Here is a 20580-nt window from a genome sequence, read left to right on the forward strand (position 1 = left end):
GTCACAGACCAGGTTGAGGTCTCATGTGCGGATTACTTGAGTGGAGCTTGACTTAAGAATATGCAACAGTCCCACCAGGGCAGGGTCTGAGATTGCTTTATATGCCAGACAGAGGTCACCTCTGAAGAGTCTGTAGGAGACTGAGTAGAGGGACAGGGCTTTTAGCCTATCTGTGAAGGGTAGATGTTTGAGGCCCTGGATTCTCTGAGTGAGGAATCTCTGTGGTCTCTCTAGCTGCTGCATGTGCTTTGCAAGGTATATGCCAAAAGGGGCATTGTATTCAATAATTGGTCTTATAAGGGTAGAATACGGGGATGTTATGACCACCTTGTCCCTGGATGAGATACCCTTACTAATGAGGTGGGCCATGTAGAAAGCTTTCCATACAACGGAGGCAGTATGATGGTCAAAAGTCAGTTTGATATCAACCTGGGTTCCCAAGTCCCTCACGACTGATTGCATGCTTAGTGCCTTATCATCAGTGCGATAATTTGAGGGGACGTCATTCTCCCCAAAAGGGATGATGATGCATTTTTTGGCATTCAGTTTGAGGTCATGTTTCTGGCAGCAGTCATTTGTTTGGGTGAGACCCTCTTGAAGGATGTCCACATCACTAGGGGAATTGATGACAGCACCCAGTTTACAGTTATCTGCAAACATGGTCAGCCATAGCCCACTCGATTTGGCCTGCACCTCTGAGAAGTATATCCCAAACAGCAGAGGCTCCAAGACTGATCCCTGGGGTACACCGCTTGTTATGGGTCTACTACTTGAGGTGGCTTCCCCTGTTTTGACTAGGTGGGTACTATCAGTAAGCCAGTTTGCTACCCATCTGGTAACATATGGATTGATACCTAGTTGAGAGAGTTTATCTATTATACCTGAGTGGGGAATAGTAATGAAGGCCTTGGCTAGGTCAAGGTAGGTGGTCTTCCTCCCGTCTATGGCCTTGGTGAATGTCTCAAAGAAATAGACGAAATTTAACAGGCATGACCTCCCCTTGAAAAAAACAAACTGTGTGGGATCAAGTGTCTGGAGGTTGCCAATGTCCTTGTTAATGGGATCCATGATAATCTGCTCCATGGCCTTGAAGATCAGGCTAGTTAGGCTGATGGGTCTATAATTTCCTGTGTAGGTCGACACTCCACCTTTGTGCAAAGGAATGACAGTAGCTGTCCTCCACTCTAATATATTTTGCAGTGCCTTCTTTGCAGCCTCCAACAACTGTAAAAGGGTTGATATTTGTCAGGTCAGTATAGCCTATATTATTTGTAGTGGCGATCAGAGCTGCCTGGTCTTCAGCATCCATTACATAGTCATTGTTGCATATTACTGCGATACCGTCTTCTCTACAAGATCAGATTGTGAACGATTTCTACATTTAGTTAAAAACTGTTACTCTGGCTGGCATTTGGGTAAGAGGACATAATCACTGACTTATTAATGAACTGCTTCTCAGCCAAAGGGGCAGGGTTTGAATCTTTCCACCTTCATTTACCTACTGTGTGACCTTTAGAATCTTACTTAACCAGATAGTGCTTTGGTGCAATCGAGAATTTGGGCAAGCTCCCTTAATGATCTCCTGGGCTGCATGCCTCGTTTCTAATTATGAATCTGTGATTGCTTCTTTTGCCAGCCATTGCCTATGGCATATCTGATCTATTTAATTAATTAATTTATTTTATTTATTTTAACTGATGAGTATGGATATTGGTGGATTATGATGACAACAGTTTGACCGGCCATTTATGGTTGAAATGTTCTAAAATGGGTAGTTTGGTCACTTGTTTAATAAATTTTGTTTCACTACTTACCGGAAAAATGTTCAAAATTACAGATTTAACACATTGGTGTATTAAACAAGAAATTTAATTTAAAACAATGAGGAAGATGAATCTAAAAGAACACATGCATGTATGACTGGTCCTAAAAATGTGTGCAGTGGGGCCCATGGTTTGAAAACAGCACAGGGCGCAAGGTACACTTAATCTGACATTGCATTGGCATGGTGTGAAGGGCAACATTATTACATTCAGTGCTATTTGAAAGTCTAAGCCAAGAATGAATTGATTGGGAGCTAATGTAACATCAGGAGCATACCTACTAAAACTATGTGTCAGTAATAGAAAAAAGTTGTTGTTGTGTCTTTCGGCTTATCCCAGTTAGGGGTCGCCACAGCGGAACTCCGGTCCGCTAAATGTTTGGTAGTGGATTTTTACACGCCGAGTTACCAGCCCTGACGCACAACCTTCAACGAAGACACGTCCATTCACGCATGCCTCCACACAGAAGACGCTCTAGCTGAGAATCGAACGGGACAACGTCTTGCTGTGAGGCGACAACGCTACCAGATACATTGTGCAGTGCCTTTCCACGTCATGGAACAACTTTTCACTTGCAATCAGTATAAGATAACTATTAACTACCTTCTGAACTAATCACAGTAAATACATGGAAAGAAGAAAATATCATTGTGTATTTAGTCAACAGCCCAAAAAAGCTTCTTGAAGGTCAGTGTTTCTTGAGCTTCTTAATCAAACCAATGAACCTGTCTCAAAAATAAATATGACATTTCTGGCAATATGGCACACAGAATATTCATTAAGTTTTGCAAATAGAAATTTAATAATGTTCTTTTCATTAAATCTTTGCAGTGGATGTATTAGTTATTTTATGTACAAGTTTTATGTTGCAATTTCCCTGCTGATTCCAATGTCTTTCACTTGCTGTCATTTATTTGTCATTGCTTTATGTCCTTGATTTGGGTCAGCTGAAGACAACTGTTTAAATTGTCTTGTTTTCCTTGATTCAGGCTAAGCCAGGGTAGTCAAGGAAAATTGACAAATGCTAGACAGCTTCAACAGCAAAGGTTAAACAATTGTGATGCTCTACCACCACCATGTGGTAACAGTTATAAATTGCACACGGCTGTTCTTCCACAAATGCTAGTGAAACATAAAAGTGCAACTGCTAATGAGAACTGGAAGTAAGCAGAACCACTGACTGCTATTTTTTGTACTGAATTAAACATATGCCTAGGACATTAATTTCTTGAAGTAAAAAAAAAAAATAATAATAAAAACAGCCAGCATAGAATCTTTCAGAAGTTCAGTAGAGAGGTGCTCCTAGTTTGGTCAATGCAATCTGGAATTACTATGCCATTAAGCAGTAAGGTTCTGCTAAATCTAAATAAAGTCACTGGTCTGTTTCATATAAATAGGCTTGCAAAGCTAACTACTGTATTACATTTGTCGTTTGTAACTGGATGATCTTACTGATATGGGGAGGTCTTTTTTTTGTGAGAAATTTAAGTATTAATTTATAATCACTTGCTTTTGGAAATATGATTGCCTAAAACTTCCTCGCACAACTATTTTACATAAAAAACACTTGTGAATATTTTCCATGCATATTTCTGTATTTTTCCTCATTTACGTCACATCACAAATACAAAGACCACACACAAAAAAAATTTATTTTGAACCAAGATGCTCAGAGGGTTAAGACCACAAGCTGTTAATGAGCTTCATTATGTAGTCGTGGGTTTGATTCCTTTAGTTACCAGTTTCCTCTCACAAACTGCATGAGTTGAGCAATTAACTTAGTAAACAATGCTCCTGGCTTAAAAAGGTGCACTTATATTCGATGGACTTAACTAGTCAAACATAACTAAGTAAATACAAATAAGTTAAAAATAAAATTGTTTTTAAGGATATTCTTTCTCTGTCTGTCTGCTGCTATCAATATTTGCACATTAATACCCTGTTTGAGATAATTTATTCTCCATTGGGATATCAATGTACATTTTGCCCATTAACTAAAATGGAATAATCCATGACATCAGTTCACCAGGTTATCCAGCAACCAGGCACTTGTCAATAAATTATCAAATGCTATGCTTAGAACTGAGAATAAAATATTGCTGTTTCTGTTACAATAAACAACTCTGAATTGTACTACAAGGCCATCACTTACAGAATTATTCTTAAGAAGGCATGTCAGATCCTGACTGGGCCTAATGAAACCAACTTTGAGTGGGACTATTGGAAAGAAACATTACTTGCAAAAGTTCCAGCACGACAAACAAACTATAAACAGGACAGTCAAAAATAAAGATTGTGTTTATTTACAAAATACCACTGGGCATGTCGTAAGTGGATTAGAAAAAAAGGGTTCCAAATTCTTATTGAGCTCAAGGAAGTGACTGAAACATTTTACAATGCAGGAGGCATTCCAACCTAGACTTTATATAGCCGAGGGCACTGCCACCCCCTGAAGAAGAAAATTAAATTACACATGTATGGACAGTGACTGTGTTGATATGCATACCACAGAAGATATGACAGTTTTCAGTCCTGACTTGTTCCTTAAGACTATACAAGAGGCTGTCATACAAACGAGTATGAACTGCCGTACATTCAAGAATCCTTGCCTGAAATTAGAAAATCAGGGAGGATTAGAAAACAGCCTCAGCATCTTGCCTATTAACTAATAATGAGTATTGGCAGGTATACAAAACCTACAAATGCACTAATTGTATAACATTAATAGATGAACTACATCACCCAATGGACATTATCAGGTGGCTGTGGAAATGTTTTTAACTTAACTAAATGTGATTAAGTATGATTGATCTGTGAAGTGCATTATGCATGTAAGTGCAGCGTCTCTGTAACGGTGAGCCCACACAGAACAAGAACACGTGACTGTACATGTGCTGTATTCAGTGTGTGCCAAGTAATAATGTGACTTCAGACTTGGTCTGCGTGTGTGTGCATGTGTTGTGTTCAGGGTATACCACTCCTTCCCACTGTAATAAAACAAAAAAAAGTCAGTCGGTTGTAAAAGACTCCACACTGATCTGCTCTTCAAAAACTATCCCTGCAGTTAGAAATCAGTCACAAAACAGTTTTCTCCTGGTATAAGACTGGTTAGAAAAATCAGGACTTTTCCTCAGTGTAACAAATCCCAAAGCTATAGTGTTTACAACTAGTTATCCAAACCCCTGTGATTCATCTAATTTAAAAAAAATTCTGTCAAAAACAAAAGCTCTCTCATGGTTGTCATATCAGCACTATGAAAGTATTGGACATTAAAACTGATCGCGAACTGAAAGTCTGTCAACCCATCAAAAAGGTTATGTTAAGAACTCATCAGTAACAAGGCTTACTCTACGGTCAAACATTTCCTGACTGACTATGCATGTATTTCATTGGTTCATTTGTACCTTTTCTAAAAGCTACAATGTTTCTAATGTTTGTATCACTCTTCAGTTTGCACTGTCTTCAACAGCAGAGCAAGCTTACAATAGCATGGTCAGGGTTGCATTTAATAGCCAGAGCAAAACTTGGAAAAGAAAATAATTGGCTAGAATTAAACCAATATTAAATATAGTAGACTTAAAGAAAACACGTGCTACCCCTTACTCTCTGGAAAGGCACCCAGCCGTTCCGTTCTTAATTCAGGTGTACATTCCTGGTCCAACCTAAAGTTTCATATGAGCATTACATCACCTGGTGCAGATGAAAAAGTCACAAATGATTCACCTATGTAATTTCTAAATTGTGCATTATACTGCCTAAAAAGTCAAAACATTCTGTCTAAATCTCATTTAAGAAAGCATTAAAAAGCCACACCATCATAAATCTGGAGTGCATTTAAGGTTTTGATATTATATGACAGCATCTTTTAAATAGTTTACTATCACAATTTTGAAGCCCACAATATTGAAAATCACAATATGTGACCATAATATTAAAAAAAAAACAAAATGCTGAATACCACAATGTCTAAAAATCTTGAGTACCAAATCCCCCTACCAGGAAACTAAGAAAGAGTGATTTCATTGTCCTGCAGGGGTATGGACCCAGGAAGAAGTGCTAACATGGGTCTTGCAGGTGAGCAAGTCCAAGAGTTCAATATTATGGCCTTCAGAATTTGTTTTTTTCGATATTTATGGCATCAGGGTTATGACTTTCAAGACTGTAGGTTTCAAGATGGTGATAGTAAACAACTCAATATGTACTTATCCATTATCCAAACAGTTTTCAGTTATTTTCAAGTGAATCCTTTGCTTGTATATATGCTTAATCTACTTCTGTTTCTGAAATAGATAGATAGATAGATAGATAGATAGATAGATAGATAGATAGATAGATAAACAGACAGATATTGCCAAACCTTGCATTTTATAATAATGGAATCTGTTCAGTCACCAGTGTCAGGATTATATCATTTTGTTGTTCTTCTGGTATTATGATAACTTTCTGTTGGTTGTGGGAAGTTTGTTCTGGGTTTTGGAGTTAATGCTGTTTTTTGTTTGTTTGCTTGCTTGCTTTTGGATATTCTGATAATAAAGGTTTCTGAAAAGAAAAACATTTGACTCTTTTTTTTTGTTTTTTTGTTTGAATGCATTTTTTGTATATTTTGTGATGATTGTGGATTTTTTTTCTCCTTGGGCTGCTGCAGAAAATAGTTAATGTCCAATAATTTCATTATAATCAAATGCAAATAAATATATGGTCAAATAAATAAACAATTAAATAAACAAAAATGCATAAATAAATAAATACATAAATAAACGAGGAGTACAAGACTAGAACTGAATAACAAGCTTATTCATCATCTTATAATGAACAAACAGACAAAAGGGACATTCAATGCTGAGATGTGGCTATATGTGTCTCCTTCCCAGATGCCTAACACTATATAGCCTAAATACTACACCGGGGCAAAATATTTCAAACCCATTGTCATTACTTGACAAATTAATCTGTAATGCGCCAAGGGAGGATGCATTCTGGCAGCTTACTAAATTAGGGACCCATTTTTGACACCATAATTGGTGGTTACTGTTTCACTTTGATTTATACTCTAAATTTTGGTTTCGGTTCTTTGTTGTCTGTGGTAAGTATGGTATCAGTATTTTCTTTTGCCATAAGAAGATGAATTTATGCTTAATGAATCACTAGCCTTTGTCTGATCCATGTATACAGCACGTGCCTACTACATACTTAGATTTTGTTTATGTATATACTTACATTTTACCAATAAAGGTTTCCTTTCTTATTAAATACTCCCTGGTATTCATTTCAGACCTGACTAATATAATATAACATTTTGGAATAAATATACATATAATTAAACCACTGCTAGAAGATAAAATGGCAAATATCTCCACAGCAACCATATACTTTCCCCTGGTACTCAGGTAAGCAGGGATGAAGGACAGCCAGACACTGACAAACACCAACATGCTGAATGTGATAAACTTGGCTTCATTGAAACTGTCCGGCAGTGTCCTGGCTAAGAAAGCTACCACAAGACTTATACTGGCTAAGAGGCCCATGTAACCCAAGAGCCACCACAAAGCATTACTGGACCCATCATTACATTCTATTATTATTGTATCTAGTTTGAATTTCATGTTTTTTTCTGGAAAAGGAGGTGTAGTTGACAGCCACACCACACACAGAGTGATTTGAACTATTGTACAGAAACAGATGATGCAACCAGGAAGTACAGGCCCCATCCATTTTCTTAACTTACTGTTTGGATTAGTGGCCTTGAAGGCTATGACTACTGTGATGGTTTTAGCCAATACGCAAGAGACACAAAGAGCAAACATTATACCAAAGACAGTCTGACGGAGCATACACATTAATACAGTGGGTTTTCCAATAAAAATCAGAGAACAAAGACTACACAAGACAAGAGCTATGAGAAGAATATAACTCAGTTCTCGATTGTTTGCTTTTACAATAGGAGTGTGACGGTATTTAACAAAAATAATTAATACTGAAGCAGGAAGCAGTGCAGTGATGCTAGTGATGGTAGTCAGTATTGCTCCAAGGAAGTCCTGATAAGAGAGGAACTCGATGAATTTCTTTATACACTCATCCTGTCCTTTATTACTCCATGAATCATCTGGGCACTTAATACAGTCATGGGCACCTGAAAACAAAATGAAAGACATAGGTAATGCATTCTGTTTGCCATTCTAGGAAGGATTTCATAACAGCTAATATAACATACTTTGCAATATTGCACCTGGGAACAAGTATCCTCAGTCTATTATTCATTGCAATCTACTTATTAAAGGCAAATACAAAGCAAAGTAACATACTATGCTAGTTACTTTGTCAAATATATTGCCATTATATTAAAATTGATTTATCTATTTGGGAACAATTTGAAATGTTTGGGCCCACTAGAGTGAGTCCAAAATATGGAGGATGAATGGCCAAAAGAATGGAGTTACATATACTAAGTCCGAGATGCCATTTCTCAGCATATTCCCTTTTTTCTGAGGTATGGCGATCTTGGAGTTTGTATATATAAGTTGGGGGTGTGTAGGGGCTTGCCCCCACATAAGGAGGTGCAGGAAGGCTTGCCCCCCTGCAAAAAGAAGTTAAAAGAAAACAGCAATTTTCAAGATTTGCTCTTCTCCTATGTTTTCATTCTTTTTTTTTTGGTTTGTCAGTACTTGTTATTTCGAGTATCGACATTTCTTTAGGGAGCCATTTATTTGGTCCCTACTGTTCTGACTTGTGTGTATGGTTTGTTGTGGAAGGTTTTATTTATTTATTTATTTTGGTCATTGCCATGTAGAACAATGGATAGTTGCATTTTTTCAGTCATTGTTATGCAAACATCCATGACATCTGAAGGGAGTATTTCCAGTGGCATTAAGCAGACATGTTGGTGCTTCAGTGTCCTAGCAGATTAAAGGGACTTCCCCACCTCAGCTGAAAATCACTTTGAGCTCTTTATCTGCTTCTTATCACCGTCTTACTCTCCCGCACACTACATGCATTAATGCTTACTATCAGTGGTACTGGCAGGTGTTCAACCAATGTACTTCCCTCCAAAAAAAAAAATCACTAGGTGCAGCTAGTGTCCACTCCCTACCTCACCCAGGTGATATCCAATACCGTTACTCAAAACACAACAAGTACAGGTATTGGTAGTTCACCAATCTAAAGTGAGGTACTGTGAAGCTGACTTTAGGCAAAATAAAGTAATTAAAAATCTCATAGTGTATTCACTGCATTTTCCCACTCACACCAGATACATTACAAGAGAACTATATATATCCAGTTCCAACATGCCAGCAATCTCCCTAGTGGTATTGGTCAGTATGTCGTCTACAGTGCATCCATGAAATAATGAAAAAGACATTACAAATCACAGTTATGTTTTAATATTTCCAGTTACCCATTGGGGTTGCCCTTCCATTTCTCAGTTGCATGAGAAGACACATTCAGGATGAAGAAGTTTCCCAGCAGGCAATGGAGGAGAAGCCTGAGGAGGAGCTTGAGGAGGAGCTGGCTGCAGGGTAGGACTACGCCAGATGAAGGTGAGCACAGTGCATTGTGGCACTGGCTAAGATGCAGGTGCTGGTTCATAATTATGGGCCAGAATAAAGCAGTATACAGTCAATGCATGCAAACCTTTACCCAAGTTGTGCTCTTCCATCCATAGACTGGCCATACTGTGCATTAGACATAAGCTACCTAAGTAACAGAATAGAGAGTGCAGGACACAGTTATCATCATTAGTATAAGTTGGGAGGGCTACAGTGTTAAGTGTTAGTATAGGTGAAAGCAGCTTGGTAATGTGGGTGTAAGATATAGGGAAGGAGCTAGGGGTACACTAGCAGGAGGCCAGTACTGTTCCCATTGTTGTGCATGTGTGTTTGGAGCTGGGCTTTGTGAACATGTGAGTGTGTGTCTTTGTGAGGATACAGCCTTAGTAACTGTTTTATTATGGTGAGATCTTACATTTGGGTCCATGGCACCCACAGGAGATGTGCGTGTGTGTGTGTGTGTGTGTGTGTGTGTGTGTGTGTGTGTGTGTGTGTGTGTGTGTGCGTGTGTGTGTGTGTGTGTGTGTGTGTGTGTGTGTGTGTGTGTGTGTGTGTGTGTGTGTGTGTGTGTGTGTAGGCAGTGCATGCTCCCATCTATGAAAGCACCTTCTCCTGTGAGGGTCACAGGTATTATGCAGACTTTGCCTTGAGCATGAATGTGAGTGATGAGCTGTGCCATGCATCACTGTAGCATGAGCTGTAGCCCTTTATGCACAGTCACTGGATGGCAGAGTGTAAGTAATGGCAGTGGACTCCCCCTTCCATGACAGCCCTCAGTAATAGAAATAGATGTGGAGCAGCCATAAGTATGTCTGGCATGCTTCCTGTGTGCACAGGCAGACATGGGTTATGCAATAGACCTATATAACACATCCATGATGTCATACATACAAGACATGCAGGTCATCATGCATACCCTGTAAAACACCTACCATCTTAACAAAGGCCGAGGTGTTTTTAGCCTGACCATCTATGATGGCCCTACGTAGTAGCTGGGTTGCATACATTGATACAATTTGTTTGGGTAGGGGTGGCACTCATGACGTATATGACCATTGGCATGACATCCAGCCCTGCCTTCCTCAAGCTGAATGGATCTTGTGGCAACTATTGGGGACTGCACTGCAAGGGGTGACATCCTGTCCTGTGTAGACAAAGGTGTGACTGCTTTTCCTTCTGTTTCTTGATGTGTGTATGAGTTGGGTTGCATAGGCACAGAGGTCATGTTTACTGACTGGATTGGAGATTTGGACTCCACATTGCCTGAATCCAGTACTGACATCCTGCCCCTGGCCATGCCAAAGTTTGACTGACACCATTGTCAAAGTCTCAGTCTTCCCTAATATCAGTCAGTGGTACATCCATAGTGGAGGAGTCTGATAATTATCACCCATGAAGACTTAAAATGAAAATAGTCAGAATAAATAATATCATAATTGCAGTGAATGAATGGATACTGTTGTCTGATGTGGACTTCTAGTCTGAAGTCTTGATGTTTCTAAGAACAAAAGCAGCACTGCAATTAATCTGCTGTGGACAGTGTGCAGATACTTACATGAGGGGTATCTTCAGCAGAAATTCTTGGAGGGCAGTGAAGCTCTGCTTCAACATTCAGGACATCACCATGGCCTCCTGATGAGTGAGTACCCCCTTGCGGTCAGGCAAGAGCTCCTTAGTTTCTGGTACAGGTGGTTAGGTTGAAGTTATGTCTCCTGCTTCCCCTCAGCTCATTTGCTAGATATGTGGCATGAGCTCATGTTGGTGCCTAGCACGTGACTTGCTTAAATTTTCTGCCTTAGTCACAGGAGCATTGATGTCATTTAACACATCCCACCAAGGATTTTTGCAAAAGGGCTGGTCGGATTTCTCATGGCTGATCATCCACCGACTGTTCCTTTGTTTCCTTTTCTTGGCATCTTGCAGTGAGTGTCAGTAATACTATACACACCGAGCAGAGTGGATGAGAGCTGTTGACTCCAACTCTTAGCTGAGATATATAAGCATCCTGTTTTTTTTTTTTTGATTATTTATACAGTTTATTGTTTCTAGCAATTTATTTATAGCACTTTTATTGTAATCTGCACGGGTAACTGATTTGTTTGCAGTTAAAGCATTCTGAATCTTTACAAATCTTTATTTGTTTAAGAACTTTCATTTTGTGGCTTTCTCTAGTGCTTTGTAGGCTAATAGCGGCAGGCTAGTGGGGGCTGGTTCTTTTGTGTTTTTGTAAAAAAAAAAAAAGTTGTTCTGGTATTTAAGCCCTAACTTTGAGAGAGTTTCTGTCTATACACACTGAGCAGAGTGGATGAGAGCTGTTGACTCCAACTCTTAGCTGAGATATATAAGTATCCTTTTTTTTTCGATTATTTATACAGTTTATTGTTTCTAGCAATTTATTTATAGCACTTTTATTGTAATCTGCACAGGTAACTGATTTGTTTGCAGTTAAAGCATTCTGAATCTTTACAAATATTTATCTGTTTAAAAACTTTCAGTTTGTGGCTTTCTCTTAGCAGTTGCCTGCCCCATACTGTAAATCTGATCGGGACACTCCTCCCAGTCTAGTCTCATTAGCTCATTCTACCTAATACAGAGAGAGCATTTGATGAGGCCTTCTGTTTCTCCTTTTTCCCTTAAAAAAAAAATTTGCCTGAATTTCCGTATGTTCTGACTGTGCTTCTCAAACATTTTGGAAATATAGAGTATATTTTAGAGCATTTATTATAACTGTAATTGCCTTAATATTGCTACAACTCAGTTGCTCTAGGTTGCACTGTATCTGAAGTGTTTGTGTGTTTTAGCTGCTTTTCTTTATATATATATAGACTTCTCTGTATATGCAGACTAGCTACTTATTCTGCTGTATTACTGCCACTTAAATCATTTTTCAGTTGTGCACTTACCTTGCTTCATTTAAAAAGTTTTAAATTGCTAATTTTGTAGAGTTTTAATTGCATTTACTGTTTAGGACTACACATCAAGTGTGTTAGACTTTTTTGTGTTTATTCACTGTATTATTGCATTGTTTAGCCTGTTGCAAAAAAAAAAAAAAAAAATATATATATATATATATATATATATATATATATATATATATATATATATATATACTACCTTGTTTGCTCATTTCCCACCTTTTCTAGCCAGTCCATATCCCAGACCTTGCTTGTCTCAGGACTTTATTTTCTGTGCTCAGAGCTATACAGACCTTGCTGTGGTAGAGGGAAGTCCTACTGCTTACCAGTGGGACTGGTGAGCATTGTACTGCCTATCTAACGCTAGAGGAGTAGTTTCCAGCTCTGAAATTGCAATTTTATTAGCCTTTTTGGGCTGATTTCTATCCCTTTCAACTTTCTGGCTTAAAAACATGTGTGTTTGCACATTTTTCACATCGTGCAGCACTACGAGGTTACAGTTAGTTAAACTATTCCAGGTTCCAGAAAGTCTGCTCTTCAAATTTTCCCTTAAAACTAGCTGGTTTTTCAGTAGTAGCACTAAAATCTGAACCCCTGTGACTAGCACTTTTTCTAGAACCTGCTGTAAAGCACTAGGAAGCCTGAAACTGATACAAGCATTCAGCTCTCCTTGTCAATAAGGAGAAATTAATCATAGGCACTAAACAGCCTACAATTGCAAAGTACCTTGCAAAGGTAAGGGAAAACAGCTCTTAAACCTTACAAAAAAGCACCTAAACAGGCATGTCCAAGGGTCAGCTTCCGGTGGTTTCTCCTGTCCACCTGGTGAATCTGGGCATACTGGGGCAATGCGGCAACTGCCTCATGTACACAGACAATCCTCTCCTCCTACCACCCAACACTACAACCTGCGAGAGATGCACTTACATAGCCAAACTGGAAGCAAAGCTCTCTCCGGTCAAGACTGTGCTAGACAGTCAAGAGGAGAAGGCTAACACCTGCATTACACCTCTAGCAACTCATAGCCCTTCAAAACCCACACCATCAACTCCCACACATAGTAACACTAAACCCACATATGCAGAGGCCCTTAACATTAACCAGCCCAAGCAACAAGGACCTCCGAAGCCGAAACGCAAACAAACACCAGTCACAACCAAAGTGACACATAGCTCACAACACCAGTGTGCCACCCAACAACAGCCCCTAAGGCAAGACAATGTACCCAACACTTTAGTCATAGGTGACTCTATAGTCAGGCACACTGATGTCCCACTCACCAGGCTGAACAAGGAGAAAATTACAGTCAGCTGCCTGTCGGGTGCCAGGATCCACCACATAACGCATGCACTCAAGTCTCTCCACAACAAGTACAAATAGGACTCTGTCATTGTCCATGCTGGAGTAAATGACTTGAGACATACCTCCCTGGACTACATGAAAAGAGACATGAAAGAGCTCTTGGATCATGTGACCCAGGCAGGTATTACCCTAGCTCTGAGTAGCATCCTGCCTTCGCCCAGAATGATACTACAGTATAAGGGCAAAATGATTGACGTCAACAATTGGCCAAGCTTCTGGTGTCATTCAAAGGGGATCCAGTATTTTTCTGCCTGGGAAGACATGATTGACAGACCACAATGTTTTGCCAGATATGGTCTGCACCTGTCACCCCTAGGATTCAGGTTACTGGCTAAAGCTCTTGCCACCCCTATAGTGCATTTTTTAGGCAAGGTTCAAAGGGTAAAACCACCACCATAACAGATGTAAGCATGCGAAATCTGAAGGTTATGCTACTCATTGCTAGAAGTCTAAACCTCAAAATGCACTCTCTCTCGAGGCACTCCTAAAAATGGAGAACATCGATATCTGTGCAGTGACTGAGACCTGGTTCAAGGCTACAGAGAGCACCCCTGCAATACCAGGCTACAATTCGTACCACACTTTTCAAGACCGAAACACTAAAGGTGGAGGAGTGTCCATATTCACCAAGGATATTCACACCTCCAGGCTAGTTGCCCAATACAATGCATCTGAAATTCTCCAGGTGCAACTAACACTAGGTAAGACCGCAATCCAAATTGTAGCTTGCTACAGATCCCCCACCATACCCCAAGATTCTCACTACACCTTCCTAAACATACTGGAAAATATTAAGATACAACCAAACACCCTAATACTAGGTGATTTCAACTACCCTGCCATTAATTGGGAAAACTACTCAGGTACCAACTCCTTTTCCCAACGGTTCTTGGAATTCATAAATTCCAATGCCCTGGATCAACTAATCCATTGTCCCACCAGGGGCTCCAATATCCTAGACCTGGTCATTACCAACATGGGAGATAGATGCTCCACACCAGTGGTCACCCCCTCATTGGTCAGGTCTGACCATAAGCAAATCACCCTTGACATCCACATCCCACCCCCACCCCAGTAAGGAAACCTCCTTAAAAACTTCTCCAAAGCCAGCTTCATGCTACTGAAGTCAGAAGTGACAAACTTCACAACACCCATGCAGCCGGGATCTGGAAGTTCGACTGCAGAATCCTACACTAAGGCACTGTACGAGCACATCCACTCGTGCATGAATTGTGCCATCCCTAATAGAACCAAGATGCTCTTCTCCAAAAAAAGGAAGCCAATCTGGTGGTCCCCTGCTATAAACAAACTACAACAGAAGGAAGAAACTGTTGCAGAAAAGAGGAAAATCTCAGGATGCAAAAAACTCCCTCACCAGCCTCAGTAAGAAGCTGAGATCCCTCATAAAATCCTCAAAAGCTAGTTACGAAAATAAAATTGCCAAAGATTCCAAAGACACCCACAAGGCATTCTATAGTTATGTCAAGAATCTAAATGGCAATGCTCAGATCTGCTCTGAGCTACAACAGAATGGCATTAAATATACTGATCCCAAGGATATTGCCAATATCCTGGCAGATCGATTTAGTGCCAACTTCACTCTGCTCTCACCCCCTAAAAGGCCCATCTCATTACCAAAAGATTGCAAAATTCCGATAATCACAGCCACACAGGTAGAAACCGCACTCTCCAAAGCTAAGAATACAGCATCCATGGGACCAGATGACATCCCAGGCTGTGTACTACATGAACTACAAAATGAACTGGCACCCCACCTAAGGGTCATGTTTAATCATAGCCTCACCTCAGGCTTCGTGCCCACTGAGTGGCACACAGCTACAGTTATCCTGATCCACAAGGGAGGATCCACTTTGGATCCCGGGAACTACCGTCCCATCAGTCTGACAAGCCTGATCTGCAAGGGCATGGAACGCATTATCATGGAACTTATAAACAAGGACATTGGCAACCTCCAGACACTGGACCCCATCCAGTTTGGGTTTGTGAAGGGCTGATCTTGTCTCCTGAATCTGATTGACTTCTTTGAATCGGTCTCCAGAGCTATGGACGAGGGTAAGGAGGTCCACACAGCCTATCTGGACCTCGCCAAGGCGTTCGACACCATCCACTATTCTGGAATTATAGATAAACTTACTAAGCTGGACATAAATCCCTACGTCACTTGATGGGTTGCCATCTGGCTTACTGACAGAACCCAGACTGTAAAAGTAGCTGACTCCAAATCCAGCTCCAGACAAGTGACAAGTGGAGTACCTCAGGGTTCAGTCCTGAGACCACTCTTGTTTGGCATCTACTTCTCTGAAGTACAGGCCAACACTAAGGGACTCTGGCTAACAATGTTTGCAGATGACTGCAAACTGGGAGACATTATTGAATCCCCAAATGATGTGGATATTCTACAAAAGGGCCTTACAGAAACAGATGCCTGGTTCCAGAGCCATGGGCTCAAGCTTAATGCCAAGAAATGTATAGTCATCCCCTTTGGAAAAAAACATGTACCATTGAACTACCACATAGGTGGCAGGACACTAAACATCGAAATTGTGATGAGAGACTTAGGGACACAAGTGGACAGTGGTCTCACTTTCGATAACCACATCACCACAACAGTCAAGAAATCCTTCTACGTGATACACCTCATCACTAAGGGCTTTTCATCCAGAAAAAAAGGAGGTCATTGTCCCACTGTACTCATCCCTCATTAGACTGATTATAGAGTATAATGCCCCATTTGGTATGTACCTCACAAGACATCTGCAACAGCTGGAAAGGCCACAGAAATGCCTCACTAAAAGAATCACAAGCCTAAAGCAGATGCCATATGCTGACCGTCTAAAAAAACTCCAGCTATGCTCTGTGGCATATCGTCTACTCAGAGGCGATCTCTGCTTAACATACAAGGCCATGTCAAACCCTGAGCTGTTGGACATGCTCCACTTAAAGAAATCCCAATCCCTCAGAGCCACACGCTCCAGGGATCTAAACCTTATCATCACAATGAACAAAACATGCTGGAGGGATAGGTTCCTGACCCAGAGACTCCCCATACTCTGGAATAGACTGCCCATACATGTCAAGCAGAGCACCACACTGGCCCTCTTCAGAAGGAACCTTGATGATTGGATGGGAGATAGGAAATTCACTCCGGGGATCAGGTCAGTCGCCCTGCTAGACAGGGGCCCAGAGAAGTAAATATTGTGGGAAAAAAATTCCAGGGAATTGTTATGGCTAGGCTTGCATAGGCCTTAGGGCTGATAGCCTAGTACCAACCTATGAACCTATATCTATGCGGGCCATAACTCACACATGCTTCATACACATGAACAGTATTTATCGCTTGTCCTGCATCCTTCTAAAAAAGGGCATTCAAGTGATGCCATGTCACACCTGCAGTTGGCAGCCACAAACAATGAGCTGCTACAATACTGCAGAACTGACTACCATCAATGTTAGAAGTGCTAACATGTTAAAACAATGTTAGAGGGCTGACCGTCACAATGCCATGCTTTTAATACTGAAGGGATTTAACAACAGATGGCTAATATGACTATAACATTGACAGGTGCAGCATCTGTGCATTCAGTCAAAGAAGATGGTTAAGATCAGATGTACCTCAGTAGTGCTGCAGATACCTCCTTATGTAGGAGGAATAGGTGCTTGTCTGCTGCAGAATATGTCATGCAGGTAGAAGGATAAATATATTTAGGAACTACAATTTTGTTCATGCAGAATACATTCTCATATTTTTTGTGGGTGGAATACATGACAATATCTAGTCTATCTAATGTCTGTAATCATGTAGCCTTTTGTAAAGTAACATGCTACTTACTTTCCTCTGGATTGTGAGAATTCCTGCTTGTAATTTTCCATATTACGATCAGGGTAATCAAGACTTCTACCATGGGGGTTATGCTAATTAGATACTACCTAATGAATATTGCTGAATAGCTGCTATTACACATCACATCTGTGGGAAAAGTTATACTAAGAGGTTCTCTCAGTCTTGGGTACATGTATGTGCAGCTGAGGTGCACATTGAGCATGTATGGGTGATTCATTCACCATTATGGGAACATGGAAAATGTATTTAACTTTTGTATTTGATGGATACTCTAATGAACTAAACTGCTGTCATAGTTATGCACACACCTACCACACACATTTCATGGAAGCGTTTGCACCTTATCACCACCCTGCCATGCCAAAATTTTGTGCACTACATAATGTTCACACCATTAGAGATTGTGCTAATAGAGTACCCTATAGTGCACAGCACATGCCAAAAAAATTAAATGGGCCTGTCTGTGAGAGGTCTGCTATAGTTCTCTGGAATGTGACCTGGTAAATGGTCATGGCTTCCAAGGCACTGAGTGTGACAGGGCTCCTTGGTGGTACAGCAAGGAAAGCCCATATTTCCTTTACTGTATGGGGACCATCATGGAGAGGGTCCCCGATTTAAAGTGGAAGCCTGATAGTCTTCCCAGAGTGACGACTAATGTTACTGGCATTCCCCACTCTGGTAAGCAGTGTGGTTATCAGTACAGCAACCAGAGGAGGCCCCATCCTGACCGTCTTTACCAGTGGGAAGAAAAGACCAGAGAAATGGCACTTGAGATGTATTGTGAGTAATCTTCCTTGTTTTACAGAGTTGTATTTGTTTTCTGTTTCATAAATGTGTTTATTATAAGCTTGGGGGGCTATATTGGAGAAGGTCTGCAATGGAGGTAAATGTAGAGACTTTCAAGGTCCAGGGGTGTGTATTATTTCTTTTCATTTTGTTGTTATAACTGTATTCAAAGTGTCTCAAATGTATCTGACATTTATCAGCTGCATGAAAAAGTGTGACCCTGTAAAAGTAATAGTTTTTAGCTTAAGGAGTACAGGATACATATACACCACATTTCCTGTTATTCCAAATATTTAACAATAGAGTTATGTAACTTCTTAGTATATGTGTGTACTCTTTGAAGTGTTATTGCTGTATACATGATAACTTTAGATGTATTACTGAAAATAGCTGTAGTATGACAGAGGTACGCCGCATCATCCAGGTAATTAACATTATTTTTGGCCACAACTTCCATGGCATAGTTGCACATACACATGAGGAATGGTACCTGTTTTGCTGCCTTTCTTCTAGCACATACTAGTACATGGCCAGTTTTATAGTACACATGGACATGTAGTGCCACAACACCACTCTGTAGCTTTACAGCTTTAGTAATACATAGTCATCTGATGTTCTGTATCATACATATCTTCTTTGTCTTTTGCAAATGTATATTTTATTCATCCCTCCCTCCCTCTGTCCCTTTGTTCCTATGCTTTATTTTATAACTATCTTCTCTGTTGATTTATTTCTCTCCATTTATGCTTGCATTGTGTACAGCAGCTGCTTCAGCCATGACAATGGCATGGCTTCAGTCTCCAGCCCCCCAGCAGGCCTAACCATCCCCTATCATACCTCTCAACCTCCTACTGTAAGAAATCTGGACAAAATCTGACAAAATGGGAGGACAAAGGCCCAAAATATGGACAGATCTTAAATATTGCTCTTATAAACTTAGAAAGTTGATAGAGTAACAGGGTTTATGCTAACATACATTTTCTGAAGGATTTGAAGTCTAAAACTCAAATGTATGTTATTATGAGATGGAGTTGTCATGTGGTTTGTTCTGTAGGTCCAGTGGATGATTTAATTGTTTTTTGGTGCTATTTGGCTTTTAAATAGAATGTACTTGAATGGATGATTTGTATTCTAAAGAAGATCCTGTAATAAAGTTTTGGGTCGAAAGCACTCAATACAAGTTCATCCCGTTTGTGGCTACTTTTTGTTATATAAATCCCTTATGGTATAGATCACACTACCTTCCACGATTGTGTTTTTCTTTGGAGTTGTCATGTGATTTGATCTGTAAGTCCATTGGATGATTTAATTGTTTTTTGCCGCTATTTTGATTTTTTTGGCACCATTTGGCTTTTATATATAATCTACTTGAATGGATAATATATATTCTGAAGAAGTTCCTGTAATAAAGTTTTGAGACGAAAGCACTCAATACAAGTTCATCTCATTTGTAGCTACTTTTTATTGTATAGATCCCTTGTGGCGTGGATCGCACTGCCTTCCATGATTGTGTTTTTCTTTGGTTCTTAGTTTTCGGTTCCTGGATTGTTGGTTTTTCTGAGTATATGTCATTATTAAGTAACTTCATTCCTCAGATCATCCCAGTGAATTGCCAGAAAACCATACATTTTATGAGGTAGAGACCAAAAATATGAGGCAAAAATCTGGACATTCTGTTTAAGTCTGGACAGTTGAGAGGTATGTCCCCTGCATATACTTCACTTGGAACTTGGCCTGCCTTCTCACTAGGTACAGCAGGGGGCACCCAAGGGACTACTTCTGCCACCTCTGATGGTACTTTACTGGACTGGAGTGCCACTGTTCCCTCCAGTGGCACTGCCAGGGGACAGCAGTGTGCCACATCCATGGAACCGGTTGAGGTGGTGGGAGATCTGATAAATTTGCAGCTGGAGGCCCACATCAGCCACTTAGAAAAAGTCTTCTTGAGTCTTACAGTGGCATATGAATGTCTGCTCCTACTACCACTACCATCTCCAGTGAGAAGGGATGTCAGGGTGCTGTCAGACGTCTGCTTTTGTATTGCACAGGCAGTGTAATACAGTAGGCCATACCCACCCTAATCTCCATCCTGCTGTTCCTCTCCCTTCTGTGTTATAGCCCTCCCCTCTTTGTGGTCCAAGCCTGCCAATCACCAGTGTCCACCCTTTGTTTGTCTATGTCTAATGTCACTGTTCCTGCACTCTTGTCAGGGTTTTGTCTCTGTTATATGTTTGTGAATGTGCCCCTGCTTCTGACCCACTCCATCTTACTCTATCTTTACATTTTTT

At 40.3% G+C, this 20580-nt stretch overlaps 1 protein-coding gene across 1 annotated transcript in view; it reads right to left on the bottom strand.

Moving 5' to 3' along the window:
• Positions 1–7036: 7036 nt before the first annotated feature.
• LOC122816255 (extracellular calcium-sensing receptor-like) overlaps positions 7037–20580 on the bottom strand; it is a 50999-nt gene continuing 37455 nt past the window's right edge. Inside the window, exon 5 of the mRNA XM_044088992.1 lies at positions 7037–7953. Coding sequence (XP_043944927.1) covers positions 7037–7953 — 917 coding nt within the window. The remainder of the gene's footprint in view (positions 7954–20580) is intronic.

The sequence above is a fragment of the Protopterus annectens genome, chromosome 12.part0 (assembly GCF_019279795.1).
Source record: "Protopterus annectens isolate FY-2018-M chromosome 12.part0, PAN1.0, whole genome shotgun sequence".
NCBI lineage: Eukaryota > Metazoa > Chordata > Ceratodontiformes > Protopteridae > Protopterus > Protopterus annectens.